Genomic DNA, 16,717 nt, shown 5'->3' with positions numbered 1-16,717 from the left:
ACGCGTCACCTCAGTGCACTACGCGTCACCTCGGTGCACTACGCGTCATCTCGGTACACAATGGCCTCCAATGAATTAGCGGATCAGGCCGCTGAAATATGTTCAACAAAGTTTTTCGACTTTCATTCAAATTAAAATTGAACAGTTAGAGGCTTTCATAGATATGCTACAATTTGCTTCAGTCGGTTTTCAGCTGGTCAAACGTTGCCTCATACGTGTCTCCATGGATTTTTTCATCAAATTTGCTTCAGCTGATTCACTGCTATACCTTGAACCAAGACCTGAATTAGTAGTCGGGGAGTAGTACAAACATTCAAACCAATAAAATTAGTAACCATAGCATAGATTTCCAATGGAATTTTAGTACATTTTGTGATTTACATCAACGTACACCGTTTACATTTCTTCAATTTTTTTTTTCAAATTTTACCGAAGATTTAATTCGCCGTGCCTTGCCTATTATACTTTCCAAATTATGTCGTCGAGTTCTAGCAGTAGCGCAACTCACAGTTTAAGATCGAACAAAGTTTATCTAATTGGAAACACCACTTCTGAAATTTTGGGATCGAAATTGCCGTCGAAGAAAGAAATTCTGCAATATTTTTTGGAAACAATGAAAACCAAAAAGCAATTGTTACCAATATCAAAGGCGAGTGTATGTTCATTGACTTCCAAAAACCACCATTTCGTGGTAGATTTACTTCTATTCCGGCAGCTGAAAGGTATACAGTTATCCATGCGCGGATGAAGTGAACTCTAATGAAGTTGGTGCCAATAATAAAAATGGATTAGATAACGGTGTGAATGACGAAGTTTAAAATCTTCAATCAACCGGATCTTCAATTAACATCACATTAACATTACACTAATACAATCAATTCGTACACACTAACAACATAGCAACATATCAACATTGCATTGACAAAATGAAACTACAAAGATTGAAATGAAAAGTGTGCCGGGTAGCTCAAGTGGTAAGAGCATCGCCCCGGAAAGGTGAAGAGGGTTCGTCTCCCGTCCTGGCACCAATTTTTCATTTCAAATTACATGTCCACAAACACACTACCAATCATTTACAGACATTCATAACGATTTCTACATTGAAATACAGCCATATACACTATCCACTTCCTAAATTATGAGATCTGTCATAAGAAAGGTAATTTAATATTGTTTCACTACAAATAAAGTCTTACGGAAATTTGGTAGCATCTACGATGAAATATGAGCACTTAAACATTGCAACTTCAAATATTTCATCGCAGTCTTTAAACCCCCATAAGACTCTATTTGGCTATTTGAACGTGTAATCTATTAAACCGATCACTACGTTGCTCCCTTTACATTAGAATGGAATAGCATTTATCTTAGGACATATCGGTAATCTAGACCAATGTATGTTAAAGTAAAAGACACTAGAAAATAAATTCGACAAAATGAAGTAGTAGATTTGATAATTTTGTCGCTATTACACTCGCCGTTTCTAGGGTGTTAACTTTAAATCCAAAGGAAAAATCCAACTCGTCTATATTTCCACATTTATTGGCCATTTGACCGAATCGACACTCTTAGTGTATAGCTAGAAACATAATTTACCATTTTCATCTGTTGACTTCTGTTAACTGCTGAAAGTCCTGCCGCCAATGCGGTGATTACTCACATTTTCAAAAAGAAATTGATTGTTTCGCGATTGATTTCGGTAGACGATATCCGCATAAAAGAAGCCGGAGATCAAAAGTTTCCGCGATTTCGCTGGATTTGTTCGGGACAACGGGGACAACACTATCGATATATTTAGGTCATTAGCACCAAAACGAACCCCAATTTAGAAATATCATTTAGCCTTATATTTAACCAAAAACAACTTGCTGAGTTATCAATGTTCTTGACATCTCCTCTCCTGTATAAGCTGAATACTTCACAAAGAGCCATGCCCCTTTTAAGGGTACAATACGAAAATTTCGTAGCTTCGTTTACTGTATGCTTTACCGCCATACGATAAATAACAGCAACCGTGCGACGGATGAACTTTTCCAATTGCCAGCGTTCCTCCAACGTGAGCACGACCAATGTAAAGTGTTTCTCCGTTTTCGGTATGTCCTGCCGGGAAAGCCTCTTCCGGTATTGTTCCACCAGAATTGGGAAGCCACGTTCCAGAAATGTTCGTCAAAATCTCAAAATAAGTCTTTTCGTGTTCCTTGCTGCCCCATGCAACGTAACACTTTTTGTGATGAGGATTAACCTGTAAGGAAGGATCATCACTGCGGAGCGTTCGTAAAGATTGTAACAACGAAAATACTTTTCCCGGAAGTACAGCGCATCCGTGCATCGCACGTCCAATATATAATGGTATATTGCCATGATCTCGTCCACCCATGATCATATTCGATGGAATGTTATGGGAAGAGCAGTTCATCCAAGAATTATGGAAATTTCGTCGCTGATGACCAAGAGAAAGAGTGAGTACACACCGTCCGGTAAAACACTAAAAAAATTAACTTACTGGTCGTCTTACTGTTGGAACATCTACCACCACCATATCTTCGAATTCATCTGGGTCGACTATCAACTGTGCAAACGTACTGCAATTATGTTGGGAATCAATCGATTTACTCCATAACGTATAATCATCGCTATCCTGATCCCTTTGGTCATTCAAATCTCTAACAATGTCTTCAATCGCGTAATTTCTGGTTCCTTGATATGGTGCCTTACAAAACGGGCACTCGCACAAGAGATTTCGGCAAACTGTGCAGATTGAGTGCCCGGATTGACATTGCCAAATTCGATGATTAACTTTGTAGTCCTCAAAACAAACATGACACTGGAGACTGTTGTTTAACTTTTCTCTTCGGTCAGCCTAAAAGAACTAGCAATGCAAACCGTTTTTTTCGCTAGAGTAATTAGTTTAATCGACATTAGTTACCATATTCAATAGCAAAGCAATACGCTCCCAGTCGCCTGTCAGCTCAAGAATCTAATGAGTTTTTCTGTTCAAAACCAGAATTTCTACACGAAAAACGTAAATATTTTCACTGTCCACAATCAATTACTATACTAATACTAATGCCACATTTCGTCTCATTATGCGCAGTGATATTCGGAGTGGAACACGGATGAGTTAGAGAGTGAAGCGCGTTCAAATTCTTTTATATAAAGAGTGACTCGTGCTAGAAGAATTACAATTTCTTTTCAAAACTTGCTCCTATAAACCACCTAGGATCTTAACACCATGTCAAATAAAATCGTAAAATCGCAGCAGTTTGATGGACTTAACTAATAGGATTTGAATGAAAAACAATCTTTTTGAATATGCGTCACTCGTACTATGTTGTCTGCTTAATACTTTAGGCAAATATACGATAGCACTCTTATTTGCAATGTGAATCTTCGATATTATGAATATTTCTTGCTATCTAATCTCAAAGGAAACGTACTTTCGAAGATTTGTGTTCAGTTGGTGACTCATCCAAGTAGAACAAAACTTTTTCGATCGTAAAACAAAAATCTAAACCTTTAGAGAACAATAACAACGGGTCCAACGAAGCTACAACCCTTAGATGTCGTTCATGAATTATGTAACGCAAGAGCGGAAAGCTTGATCGTTTCTTACATCATTGTCGCAAGATCACCCGCTATGCTCATGCATATCTATCTATTGTGCAGAGGAAAGTTTCACTCTAATAATATAGATATTTGCGTCACTTGGAGGGGAACTACGAATTTGCAGTATGAGTGTGAATTCGTAGACCGAGAGAATTATCTGCATAAGTATGTATCTGTTTGTTCGAGCCAAAGACTTTTGGCAACAATATTCAGGGAGTAAATTATTTACATGTCTAGCAATCAGCTGTTGAACACTGTAGTAATGTTTGTTTACTTGTGATTATCTTGCTGTTCTCATTATATATCAAATCCCAACAAAAATCTCTTCGCGAAAAGTGTGACGCAGTCTTTGAAGTACAATTTCTAAAATGAATGATATCGCTAGAGTTGACGTTTTCAGCTTCGTTACGCAAAAATTAAATTTTACACCCAATTTCAGTTCAAACAAGCTGGCTTAGTTTTTCTCATCATCTGCCAAATAATTTGTAAAAAAAATTTGAGTGGAAACAACCAAAATTTTACCAAAAAAATCTGCGTCGCATGTGGCAGATAAATTTTCTTGCTGGTCTGTTCCTGAACATCTGCCACTTTGCGACGCAGATTTTTTTGGTAAAATTTTGGTTGTTTCCAGTCAAATTTTTTTTGGTAAAAATTATTTGGCAGATGATGAGAAAAACTAAGCCGGCTTGTTTGAACTAAAATTGGGTGTAAAATTTAATTTTTGCGTAACGAAGCTGAAAGCGTCAACTCAAGCGATATCATTCATTTTAGAAATTGTACTTCAAAGACTGCGTCACACTTTTCTCGAAGAGATTTTTGTTGGGATATCAGTCGTTTTAGAAGTGTAGACAACACTGCTTTTTATAACAGTTTATAACAGAAATTCGAAAATTTGATGAAATTTGAAAATTTGACGAAATTTGAAAATTTGACGAAAATCGAAAATTTGACGAAAATCGGAAATTTGACGAAAATCGAAAATTTGACTAAATTCGAAAATTGGACGAAATTCGAAAATTGGACGAAAAGTAATTCTCTATCTGCCACCATTCAAGAAATATCTCCAAAACCCCAATTGACCCACCCATTTCCAACTTTCGACATTTTTCACATATGCCCCTCTGTTCTACTCGTAAAACTCTGAGACTTTGGCGAAGAAAGTAACTCTCTATCTCTCATAATCGCAAAAATATTAGTCCTTTCATCCTACGCTCGAGTAGCTCAAAATTTGGTCACTCTAATCACTCTAGCTCAAACGAATCTGCCCCGATTTTTTAAATTATTTTTTTGTTCGAATCGTGTTACGAATACCTTTCATTTGATGGGTCGCACGCCTCTGTAGGTTTCAATACAGCTAAGCTACAGCCGAAAACGCGTTCCCGACCCTCGAAAACCACACTCAGAAACCACTTCGAGGCCAATAAAACAAAATTCTGGTTTTTCCCGGGGGAATGGCGTATCACATTTTCATTTTTATGCCCACCCTGAGGCTACTGCAAAATTTCATGGAGATTGGCTGACTAGTTTCCGAGATCGACCGTCGATAGATAGATAGATAGAAACATACAGAGTAAGTTGAAAGATTTTGATTGTTTGGAAAAAGTCAATTTGGTGTATTTTGTATGAAAAGTGACCAATTTCAAAACGATGTATCTTTGGCAATTTTAAACCTACATATTCGAGTGATAGCTCGTTTTGCTCGCATTTGAAGCGAGAATATGATAGAATATGTTTTGTGGTGATATAAACCAAAGGGTAGAAACTGAAATGTTCGGCTATATATAGTTGCCGCGTCTCAAAAAATTTTCTTCGTTCTTTTTTTGGAAGTTAGACTGCGTCAAGTCCTCTGCTATCGCTCCGGACATGATTCGCCTCTTTAAGGTCTTTATGTGTTGTACGGTAGGAGTAGAGTTACCACACACGAAACACTCCCTACGTAACGGTGACGAGTGTGTTGACTGTTGACTCATCTATCCATAGAGTTATACACGAGCGCCACCATATCACCTCTCGAGTATAACTCTATACATCTATCCGCATCAAATCAGGTTGCTTACAACGCAAAACAGTGTTTTCGATCCTTGCACTCGTTGCCCGGACTCATAATATCCAATATTGGGGATGTAGTTACAATGGCTTTGAATAACTATCGGCATTTTCACAGTGGTTACCCAAGGATATATGAGCATTTATCTAAGGTCCCTGACCATGATTTGTGGTATTGTGACAATTTTTAACTTTGTACGTCGTTCTCTTGAAATCCTTTGACATCCAGGAGTAATGGTAAACTTTATTATGAAGATTGAACATTTGGCTTCGCAATTAATCAAAAATTAATCGATATTTAAAGAATTTCTTTAACTAAGTTTAATTTTTTAATTGGATCGAGATTTGCGTTATGGTGTCCGTGATTTGTGGTATTTTATATGAAATTCAATAGAGACCGATATTTGGAGGTATCTGAAGCGTCATACAAATTATACCGCAAATCAAGATCCAACATAACCGTGATTTGCGGTATATTTTATTTTACATGTAAATTTGCATAAGCAAATCACGATCAGGTTTTCGCATCCGCACATCACGGTCAGGGACCTTACATTGAAAAGAACTTTCACTCTCATTATTCCCTTGACTGTAAAGTCAAGGATTATACGTAAAAAAATAGGTATTGAAGTTCACTTGGTGAACTTCACTTTGATCGGTTTTATAAAATGTATGAAGTGTAAAATCCCAACAAAAATCTCTTTGAGAAAAGTGTGACGCAGTCTTTGTAATACAATTTCTAAAATGAATGATATCGCTAGAGTTGACGCTTTCAGCTTCGTTACGCAAAAATTAAATTTTACACCCAATTAGTTCAAACAAGCTGGCTTAGTTTTTCTCATCATCTGCCAAATAATTTTTACCTAAAAAAAAATTTGACTGGAAACAACCAAAATTTTACCAAAAAAATCTGCGTCGCATGTGGCAGATAAATTTTCTTGCTGGTCTGTTCCTGAACAGAAATTCGAAAATTTGACGAAATTCGAAAATTTGACGAAATTCGAAAATTTGACGAAATTCGAAAATTTGACGAAATTCGAAAATTTGACGAAATTCGAAAATTTGACGAAAATCGAAAATTTAACGAAAATCGAAAATTTGACGAAATTCGAAAATTTGACAAAAATCGAAAAGACAAAATTTGAAAATTGTACGAAAATCGAAAATTTAACGAAAATCGAAAATTTGACGAAATTTGAAAATATGACGAAGAAAGTAATTCTCTATCTGCCACCATTCAATAAATATCTCCAAAACCTCAATTGACCCACCCATTTCCAACTTTCGACATTTTTCACATATGTCCCTCTGTTCTACTCGTAAAACTCTGAGACTTTGCCGAAGAAAGTAACTCTCTATCTGCCACCATTCAAGAAATACCTCTAAAAACATAATTGACCCGAGTAGCTCAAAATTTGGTCACTCTAATAACTCTAGCCCCGATTTTTTAAATTATTTTTTTGTTCGAATCGTGTTACGAATACCTTTCATTTGATGGGTCGCACGCCTCTGTAGGTTTCAATACAGCTAAGCTACAGCCGAAAACGCGTTCCCGACCCTCGAAAACCACACTCAGAAACCACTTCGAGGCCAATAAAACAAAATTCTGGTTTTTCCCGGGGGAATGGCGTATCACATTTTCATTTTTATGCCCACCCTGAGGCTACTGCAAAATTTCATGGAGATTGGCTGACTAGTTTCCGAGATCGACCGTCGATAGATAGATAGATAGATAGATAGATAGAAACATACAGAGTAAGTTGAAAGATTTTGATTGTTTGGAAAAAGTCAATTTGGTGTATTTTGTATGAAAAGTGACCAATTTCAAAACGATGTATCTCCGGCAATTTTAAGCCTACATAGTCGAGTGATTTGCTCGTATTTGAAGCGCGAATAAGATAGAATAGGATTTGTGGTGATACAGGCCAAAGAAAAGAAACCTTAATTCTCGCCTATATATAGTTGCCGCGTCTCAAAAAATTTTCTTCGTTCTTTTTTTGGAAGTTAGACTGCGTCAAGTCCTCCGCTATCGCTCCGGACATGATGTCTGTAACGCTTGATAGCACGAACTTGAGTAATTCTGGTTTCTGGTTTTTTCTGGTTTCTGGCACGATAATTTGAGAAATCCGGAACCAATTTTAAAACTTTTGGCTTTAATCGATGAGGAATAAAAAAAATTTGGGGTCAAGTTAGTAAAAGCTTTTTGCATATTTTTTAAATGGAAGTATCAAATTCATGAGGTTTTTCCCGAGTATTTATTAAGTAATTCTGAACTGATATTCAAAAATTTTGTTCCAATCGACGATGAAAATGTAATATTTCAATTGATGACTTCCTGCAACAGGGATTCTTTTCCCAAGAAACTCCATTACCCCTTTACTCAAAGACTAATATAACTAGTACACCTCTTGGGTCATCAGCAGTCACAATGCATTTTCTGTTTGACAAGAGAGTAAAAATTCGTATTATTTTTGGATGTTTGCCCGATCTGGTGATACTCTGCTCATGTGCGACAGAGGTCGTTAACAGTTCCATTTTGCAGTAGGAAAATTTTGAATTTTTTTTTTCAACTTTCTTACTTCGGATATGTATATTCCAACGTCTAACATGTGTATCGTACAAGAGAATGAAGTTTTGAAATTAAAATAGAAAAATGTTTCAATAAGTTCATCAGTCAAGGGACCTGACACACCCATAAGGTGGGGGACTTTTTTTCTTAAAGATAGTATTTCGCTCAATGCATTATTCTTTACAAGATATGCAATAGTAATGATTGAGCTGGTGTTTAGATTTTGAATTTTCAATTTCAGTGATGACAGACAGATGCCAATGCGAACGCTGTTGAACCTGTTGAAAAATCAAATGTCAAGAATGTCAATAAACTATTTTTGTTTTGATTTCGTTTTAATTCTTGCCAGTTCTTTAAAACATAATTCGCCAATTGTTTTATAAGCGTTTTTGGTCCCATGCTACAGTGAGTACTTGTGTATCCTTATGTGTTGCTCATTTCCGTTCATTTATAGTTATAAGTCAATTTCGTTTGTTTCCATGTCATCACCACGACAAAAAAAAGTCTAAAACTTTACTTAATACCCAAACACTACAGAAACAACATCAGCATGACGACAGTCTTATAGATAAGACTTTGTGTGACGAGGTACCATGCTACGATTATTCTGTTATCTTTAAGATTGAGCATTCTTAATAACAGAGAGTCTTTGTAAGGTTCACGGTGTATTCTACGAAGCAAAACGTTAGTGTAGTTCCGGGTCGAAGAGGCTCGAAAAAGTCATCCAGGCATTGTCCGCATTCCCATACATTCCAGTACATTTCCATTCTGTTGCAATTAGAGTAAGGTATTTCTAAAGTGAACTCGATATACATACTCGACCCAGCCCATAAGAAAACTGCCTTCTTTATGAAACGACTACCATTCTTGTCTTAGTGGTGCATCTAGATCATGTGGTGTTTCGAATCTGCTTAAAATATTAGCGAAGTAGTGTAGAACTTCCTTGCTGACACTGTCGTTGGCAGTTCAATTTTATTACAATTTTTTATTATTTAAAAATGTTCACATCCTAAACATGACAGACATCACGATTTGTGGTTTGCACATTACACACAAACATTTTCTAACTAAGCACGGCGTATTCAATCCCATTCAGAATACTTCCGGTCCCATTCCCAATGATCGAACCATTTTCCACCGATTTCCCATCGAATGTCAGTGTGCACAAATCGGTTTTCTCCACCAAGTTCATTATACTTTTCGGATACTCATTGTCGTACGTATAGCTGTCCCATTTGAATTCCACCACATAATCCACGAACGGCGACAGTAGAATGGCACTTTCGAATGCTAAACATACGCTCGAATTGTATTCGACATTGAATATGACGAATTTCTGTGAAGTGATCACTCCGTCTGCACTGCGTATGGTTGCGCGAACATTTTCCGTGTAGGCATAAGGGGAATTGCGAATGAACGGAGACAATCTGCTATTAATTATCAACGATTTTACGGCAACCACACGATCAACCGTTAACGATGTAATGAATTCCGTTCCACTATCACCGATGTACAGAGGCCGTACGGCTTTCAAGTAAGTCCTATGACACAGTATCCAAGAATTGCGGCTATTCCTAAATGTGTTTTGAGAGATCACCAACGTATCCATATTTTGCACATCGATTTCAATGGCAGATGGAATGTTCAAGTCCTTTACTAATTCCGAAGCATCCAAACCAAGTAGTTCCGATTCAGTTTTACACCATTCTTTGATCAAACACACCAGATTGATGTTTTGCTCTTTGATGTCACACCCGAGTATGTAGTTTAGGCACTCTTTCGATATGTGAACATCGTTCTTCTGGATTACCTTGGAGAATGTGGTGCAGTTTAAGCAACAATTCATGAAAAAATTGAGAGAAATCTTTAGAATCTCCTCAAGATCCATACAAACTGCCAAGTCTAATGCTCGCAAGATGTTTTGATAGTTCAGAGTGCATTCGATTAAGTGACAGCATTTCAGCAACAGTTCGTCAATTAGATACTTTTCGGCACAGTAATACAGCTCTACCAGTTCGTCGACACTGATATCCGTCATGTCCACCTCGTCGGTATAGATGAACATGATCATCTTCTGAAAGGCATCCACATTGATGTCTGATATGACGATGCATTTACATTCGGCCAATGGCCCATAAAACATAGCCTCGAAGACAGACGACGCAGTCGCCAGTATTATTTTGTGCGTGTGGATGATAGTATTGTCTATTCGAAACGAGCAGTCGGTGTGTTTCTGTTCAAGAAATAGATTGCGCAAACGGAGTCGTAGATCGGATGCTTTTTTTGATGCCATGTCTGTAACAAAGAAGACGAACGCCACTTCAATCAGATTGTTTATTACATCTACAATAATTTGGGGCTTTTAGATTCGTTCGATGCCTAATTATGCCTAATTCAGTGAAATACCAGGCCTAAACCAAGTACATGAATAAGAGCCTATGGGAAAATCGAAATGCCAAGCTATTTTATGGGCTAAAAGACGTGTATATTGTTCTTGTATGTGCTAGTTCAGGGCAAGGTCGTATGTAAAAGTGAAAAGTGATGTGAATGGAACAGTTAACCTGTTATAAACGGCAAGCATTTGACCAGTATTATTATCGGGTCTATTACTTCCATCGATCAAAGTATTTTTAATCCGTTGATTTCAAATCTTGTACTTCAATTTTTTTAACATGCATTTCACTCCATAAGGGACCATTTTATCCAGAACTTGTCGTGATTTTGGTCGTCGTTATCGATAACAGATGAATAGCCATATGTAACAGGTTAATGGTGCAGCAGCTCAAGAGTACGTTGAGTTCAAATAACCACTCCATAGGTCACCACTTCCTATGGTAGACATGTAAGGTAATTTTTGTCTTCCTTCGATGTTGAACTAACGATAGGTAGTGAAGACCTTTGGAGTGGTTATTTGAACTCATTGCCCCCTAGATACCTGCTGCACCAACAACTGCCCCATACTTTTTAATTTGTTTTTTGTGAAGCAACGAAACCACAGAAGTTATTGGGACCAACGAATGAGTGTTTCGAGACCTATTCAACGCACTATGCATTTCTGTCCCTAGTGAATCAAAGTAGTATCATGCCCGCACGTTAGTTAGCGGGGGTGACGCAAGTCCACTACCAAAAATGTTTTAACAAAATTTTTTTGAGGACGGCGGAGCATATTTACAGCAACTTTTTGACTTCTCCCCCTTAACTCCAACGACCCTCAACTAGGATATCTGGGATCTTGGAATCCATACGAGTTCAACAAGCTATCACACGTTACTGCAGCTTCAAAATTGGCCGAGATATTGAACTTCGAAATATTGATGTTTGTTTGAAAATAAGCAAAATTTCGTTTTTTCAGATAACTCAAATTGGCTACGTTAGTTAGTTAGTTAGTTCCTATGAAAAAGGACGATTTCGTAACTCCTAAACGTTTCTTACGATTTTCCTGAAATTTTGGTTATAGGTTAATCTCGGTCCCTACATCAAAATAAGATTTTAAAAAATGGGGGTATGCAACCGTTTTTGGGAGCTAGGACTCCCGGAAGTTTCCATACAATGCCATGTAACAGCGTGTTTTGTGTGTGTGTGTGTGTGTGTGTCAGAAGTAATTTTTTTTTCAGCTAGTAATTATGAATGTTGGAAAAAGTGCTTTGATGGATTTGTGTTATTTTCGACATGAGTGAGGTGTTCCAAGGTTGGTTCCTCAATTTTGGGATGAGAGATGATTCCTCTGGTACTTCCTAACTTCCATCGGTTTTTTTGATGGATTTGGGTTGTTTTCGATATAAGTGAGGTGTTCCAAGGTTGGTTCCTAAATTTTGGGATGAGAGATGATTCCTCTGGTACTTCCTAACTTCCATCGGATTTTTCGATGGATTTGGGTTATTTTCGATATAAGTGAGGTGTTCCAAGGTTGGTTCCTAAATTTTGGGATGAGAGATGATTCCTCTGGCATTTCCTAACTTCCATCGGATTTTTCGATGGATTTGGGTTATTTTCGATATAAGTGAGGTGTTCCAATGTTGGTTCCTAAATTTTGGGATGAGAGATGATTCCTCTGGCATTTCCTAACTTCCATCGGATTTTTCGATGGATTTGGGTTATTTTCGATATAAGTGAGGTGTTCCAATGTTGGTTCCTAAATTTTGGGATGAGAGATGATTCCTCTGGTACTTCCTAACTTCCATCGGTTTTTTTGATGGATTTGGGTTATTTTCGATATAAGTGAGGTGTTCCAAGGTGGCAGATGTTGAGGAAAATAGTTCAAATAGAGAAAAGATTGTCCTGAATCATCTGCCACTTGTGACGCAATTTTTTTCTAAAATTTTCTATCTTAAATTTTTTGGTTCAATTTTTTGTTGATAACACTTTTGCGTTGAGGGGAAAAAGGCGTCACCCTCAGCGATATCAGTTATTTTGTAAGTAGAAACAAGGACTTGCGTCACACTTTTACCCTTTAGGGTTTTTTGGCGGATCAGAAAGTCTGTAAAACCATCACTTTACACCTACGCCTTTGACGAGTTTTTCATTCATTCAAATTATTTTCTGAAGAGTCTTTACATGCAGTCAAAAAGGCTCTAGGTTTCATATTTTGACATGAGTGCAAGACTTTGAGAGTACCTCTCTTAAGCTGTAGTTTTATTAGACAGTCTTCGGTTATTATGTTATCGTATTTCTCTTCGTTTCAAATACTTCACAATGAAACCGAAACAGGAAACAAAGATTTCATTGAACTTTCAGTTTCGAAGACGAAAAAAAAACCGCCAACATCGCAAAGATTCTAAACTTCTATTCAAAAGATGCTAACCGAATCAAAATTGAAAACATAAAAACTCACTTGGCGAATACGAACAGAAACCGGCTTATGTTGACACAAAAAAAAAATCACTCCGATGTATATACACAAGCGGTTCAAATTCAAACCTCCGCCTATGATCGACATAATAAATAATAAATAAATATTGAAAATGAGAAGTGAAAAAATATGAAAATGTTCATTCGTTTGAGTTTGAGTGACAAACAGAAACAGTAATTACGTCGTTCTAAACACATTACTACATGTAGGTACGTAATGTAATGATATAAGCCAAGTAGTTTTATACACACACCTTCTTCACCTTGTCTTCTATTCGATTTTATTGCAATTGGACGTATTCTATATAGTTAAATATGAATTTGTCCGTTGCGTATCAACCACCTGATCGTCGATGTTTGCTTTTAACTTTCCTTTGTTGTATCAATTTAGTAATCCAATGATGCCTTGAACACAACTTGAAAACCGAGCAAAAGTGATTTTTTTTCTAAATTGTCTATTAAGTGTATCATACACTGTTGTGCGCGATCAACTGAGTAAAGAACTATTACAGAATACCGACTGAAGTCTAAGAATGAGAATAATTTCTGTGTAAAGCGTAAGATTCTCTGAGATTCTCGAACACATGTAACGTGCGATAAATAAATAAAAACGTTTCAGTGGTATTAAAATTGATGAATATGTTAATTTAACCTTCATAATTGCTGAAATTATCGGTACGGCATGTTCTTAGTATCGCTCTTACGGAGTAACAGATGATATTATGCTTATAGAGCAGACATTTGTCTGTTGTGATGTTTCTTTTTTCTCACCTGAACCTGAATGGATATTATGTGTGTCTGTTTGGAGTTTGGATCTTTAAACAAATGTTTCGCATATTTACTTGATTGGGTGTCGTTTCGATAGCTTCGAATCATCCTGGGAGACGAACAGTTTATTAATTTGTATTTGGAAACAATATTTAAATCTGCTACCCACGTCTAGTAGGTTGCTTCACAGATACATATATCGAACTGCTTGAAACTAATCTTTATTACAATCAACACGACACGATTTATTATCACACTTCACCAATTGAACATCAATTCAAACTAAGCGTTCAATTGATAATAGTAGATTCGGTATCTATCGGACAAATGATGGAAAATGGATACGAAAGTGATTGTGTTACCGAGCCCTTAAACGAGTGAGACATTCACCTGAGTGAATCCATTTTGGATGGTCAGATGCGAACGTTGTTCTATTTAGAAGTCATATCACCAAGACTTCAGGTGATTGGGGAACAAGCCGACTCCGATTTTAATGAGTGATAGCTCGTTGGATTCGTCTTTCAATTCTAGGAAGCACGTATCTTTCACTTTTTCTAAAAAAATTTGTTTTCTGTGAAAAGTGTTCAAAAGTGATCACATGTCAGAGAGTACCGAAAACAGTTTTTCGGCAATAACTCAAGAAAGAATTATTTTAAATTGTTGTAATGTTGTACGATTGTCGGCCTTGGAAAGACCTACAGATAGAGTATACGCACTGCTTGATGCTAGTTGATCCACGAGAGCTATGTCTTAAAATATAGTGAATGTTCGGAGAGTACTGCTTCTCTGCAGCTTCGTTGTTCCACGGAACTAAGTATGGGCTGTTGTAGCTGGCCTCACCCACTATCGTTGCACATATAAATGAACCCAGTACTTTTGTGCTGCAAGCCCACAGAAGTGTTAGAAAAAAAGTTGGTGCCAAAATGTAGATTTTTTCCTTCTGTCTGAGGGCTCTACAGCTGGAACAGCATCTGGAACGGTACTATGGCAGTCATTCTTTATCGTCTACTATTCTTTTACCTTATCAATAGAAAAACGCTTCGATATGTCACGAATATATCAGATCCAATGTTAGTAATATCAAGAGAAAAATTATCAAATTTTTCTCGGAGGATTTTAGTCAAATAAAGTGTTAGCGTATAGCAAATGACCTCAGGACTCCGGAACAGTAGTTAGTTTTTCAATTGGACCAATATTTGCTAAGCGACAGAAGTTTGGAAAAACGATATGATCAAGTGGGAGCAAACGGTTTGCCAAACTCCTGTCACGTAGCAAATAATGGTCCAATTGAAAAACTAATTACTGTTCCGTAGTCCTGAGGTCATTTGCTATACGCTAACACTTTATTTGACTAAAATCCTCCGAGAAAAATTTGATAATTTTTCTCTTGATATTACTAACATTGGATCTGATATATTCGTGACATATCGAAGCGTTTTTCTATTGATAAGGTAAAAGAATAGTAGACGATAAAGAATGACTGCCATAGTACCGTTCCAGATGCTGTTCCAGCTGTAGAGCCCTCAGAAAGAAGAAAAAAATCTGCATTTTGGCACCAACTTTTTTTCTAACACTTCTGTGGGCTTGCAGCACAAAAGTACTGGGCTCATTTATGTGTGGAACGATAGTGGGTGAGGCCAGCTACAACAGCCCATACTTAGTTCCGTGGAACAACGAAGCTGCAGAGAAGCAGTACTCTCCGAACATTTACTATATTTTAAGTCATAGCTCTCGTGGATCAACTAGCACCAAGCAGTGCGTATACTCTATCTGTAGGTCTTTCCAAGGCCGACAATCGTACAACATTACAACAATTTAAAATAATTTTTTCTTGAGTTATTGCCGAAACCCTGTTTTCGGTACTCTCTGACATGTGATCACTTTTGAACACTTTTCACAGAAAACAATTTTTTTTTAGAAAAAGTGAAAGATACGTGTTTCCTAGAATTGAAAGACGAATCCAACGAGCTATCACTCATTAAAATCGGAGTCGGCTTGTTCCCCAATCACCTGAAGTCTTGGCGATATGACTCTTAGATTTACCATTATCTTTGATGGAGTTACCGTTACATTTTCCCGATATTGGTAGGTATTGGTCAAAATCAAGTGAAATAACGGTAAAGTGCTCAAAAGTGTTTGTAAAAGGAAACATTCTATTGGAAAACCCAGAAATTTTGTTGCTGATTTCCCCAATCTATTTTACATCCCAATTCCGTCGATACGTAACGTACTCAACAAAGAAAACCAATTTATTTACCTAAGGAAACACGGTGTCGAGTAATGGTTATTTGTTCACCGAGAGAAAACAAAAGTTGGAAATTTCATTTTGATGGATTGGTTTGTGCCAGAAGTCATCCGAGAAAATGAAATTTCCTACTTTTTCATTGAGGTCAACACAACGTTTTTCACAGCAAAGGCTCCTGAAATTTCAGCTGAGGTGAAAAAACGAGTATTTTCTCGCCTGCGTTGTCACCAAATCCGTATAATGCAGGTCATTTCTTTCTTAGATATTTTCACCAGGGCTTATTATTCGGAATTTTAATTCTTTTCGCTAAATTCACTGGAATAAAGTCTTTTACTTCATATGTTTGAACATGTAGCTTTCTACATAAGACGTCGTCAACTAGAGCCCATTGTTTACCTTCGTCATAGATGTCGATCCCTAGCACTTACTAAAGAATTGGTCTCAATCCCATAGCAAAATAGATGGATTATTAACCGGCTAAACCCCATGGTTGCACTATTGATCATGATTAAGAAACAAATAGCGAGATAACAAGTTTTACTTGTCATTCACGACTGTATTTATCTCTATCAGTTGCAGTTAGAATCAAACATTTCTCTCTCTCAGCTCAACTTACGCTCAACTAAAATTTCAAT

At 37.1% G+C, this 16,717-nt stretch overlaps 2 protein-coding genes across 3 annotated transcripts; both read right to left on the bottom strand.

Annotated features, from left to right (window-relative positions):
* Nucleotides 1–1,799: 1,799 nt before the first annotated feature.
* On the bottom strand, nucleotides 1,800–3,087 carry LOC119072653. Its single transcript, XM_037177911.1, has 4 exons — nucleotides 2,927–3,087; nucleotides 2,504–2,860; nucleotides 2,300–2,440; nucleotides 1,800–2,242 (listed from the first exon to the last, which is right to left on the bottom strand). The coding sequence occupies exons 1-4, from the start codon at nucleotides 2,927–2,929 to the stop codon at nucleotides 1,940–1,942; spliced, it is 804 nt and encodes a 267-aa protein (XP_037033806.1). The 5' UTR covers nucleotides 2,930–3,087; the 3' UTR covers nucleotides 1,800–1,939.
* Nucleotides 3,088–9,206: 6,119 nt separating this feature from the next.
* Nucleotides 9,207–13,576, bottom strand: LOC119072649. Of its 2 annotated transcripts, none has more exons than XM_037177902.1 (2): nucleotides 13,324–13,576; nucleotides 9,207–10,516 (listed from the first exon to the last, which is right to left on the bottom strand). In XM_037177902.1, exon 2 carries the CDS (start codon nucleotides 10,512–10,514, stop codon nucleotides 9,285–9,287), a length of 1,230 nt encoding a protein of 409 aa, XP_037033797.1. In that variant the 5' UTR covers nucleotides 10,515–10,516; nucleotides 13,324–13,576; the 3' UTR covers nucleotides 9,207–9,284. The 2 variants fall into 2 exon arrangements, with proteins under 2 accessions (XP_037033797.1, XP_037033798.1); XM_037177903.1 differs by lacking the exon at nucleotides 13,324–13,576 and adding an exon at nucleotides 13,053–13,153.
* Between the last annotated feature and the right edge of the window lie 3,141 nt (nucleotides 13,577–16,717).

The sequence above is a fragment of the Bradysia coprophila genome, assembly GCF_014529535.1.
Source record: "Bradysia coprophila strain Holo2 chromosome IV unlocalized genomic scaffold, BU_Bcop_v1 contig_84, whole genome shotgun sequence".
NCBI classification, from domain to species: domain Eukaryota; kingdom Metazoa; phylum Arthropoda; class Insecta; order Diptera; family Sciaridae; genus Bradysia; species Bradysia coprophila.
The sequence above is the reverse complement of the archived record's forward strand: the minus strand, read 5'-3'. Positions and strand labels throughout refer to the sequence as shown.

Excerpts from the sequence above, each read along its gene's own strand:
- LOC119072649 (XM_037177902.1), bottom strand. The coding sequence starts at position 10,514 with ATGGCATCAAAAAAAGCATCCGATCTACGACTCCGTTTGCGCAATCTA.
- LOC119072653 (XM_037177911.1), bottom strand. Across the intron at positions 2,441-2,503 it reads TTCCAACAGTAAGACGACCA|CGACGAAATTTCCATAATTC; the intron begins GTAAGTTAATTT and ends CTTGGTCATCAG. Across the intron at positions 2,243-2,299 it reads GCGCTGTACTTCCGGGAAAA|GTTAATCCTCATCACAAAAA; the intron begins GTATTTTCGTTG and ends CCTTCCTTACAG.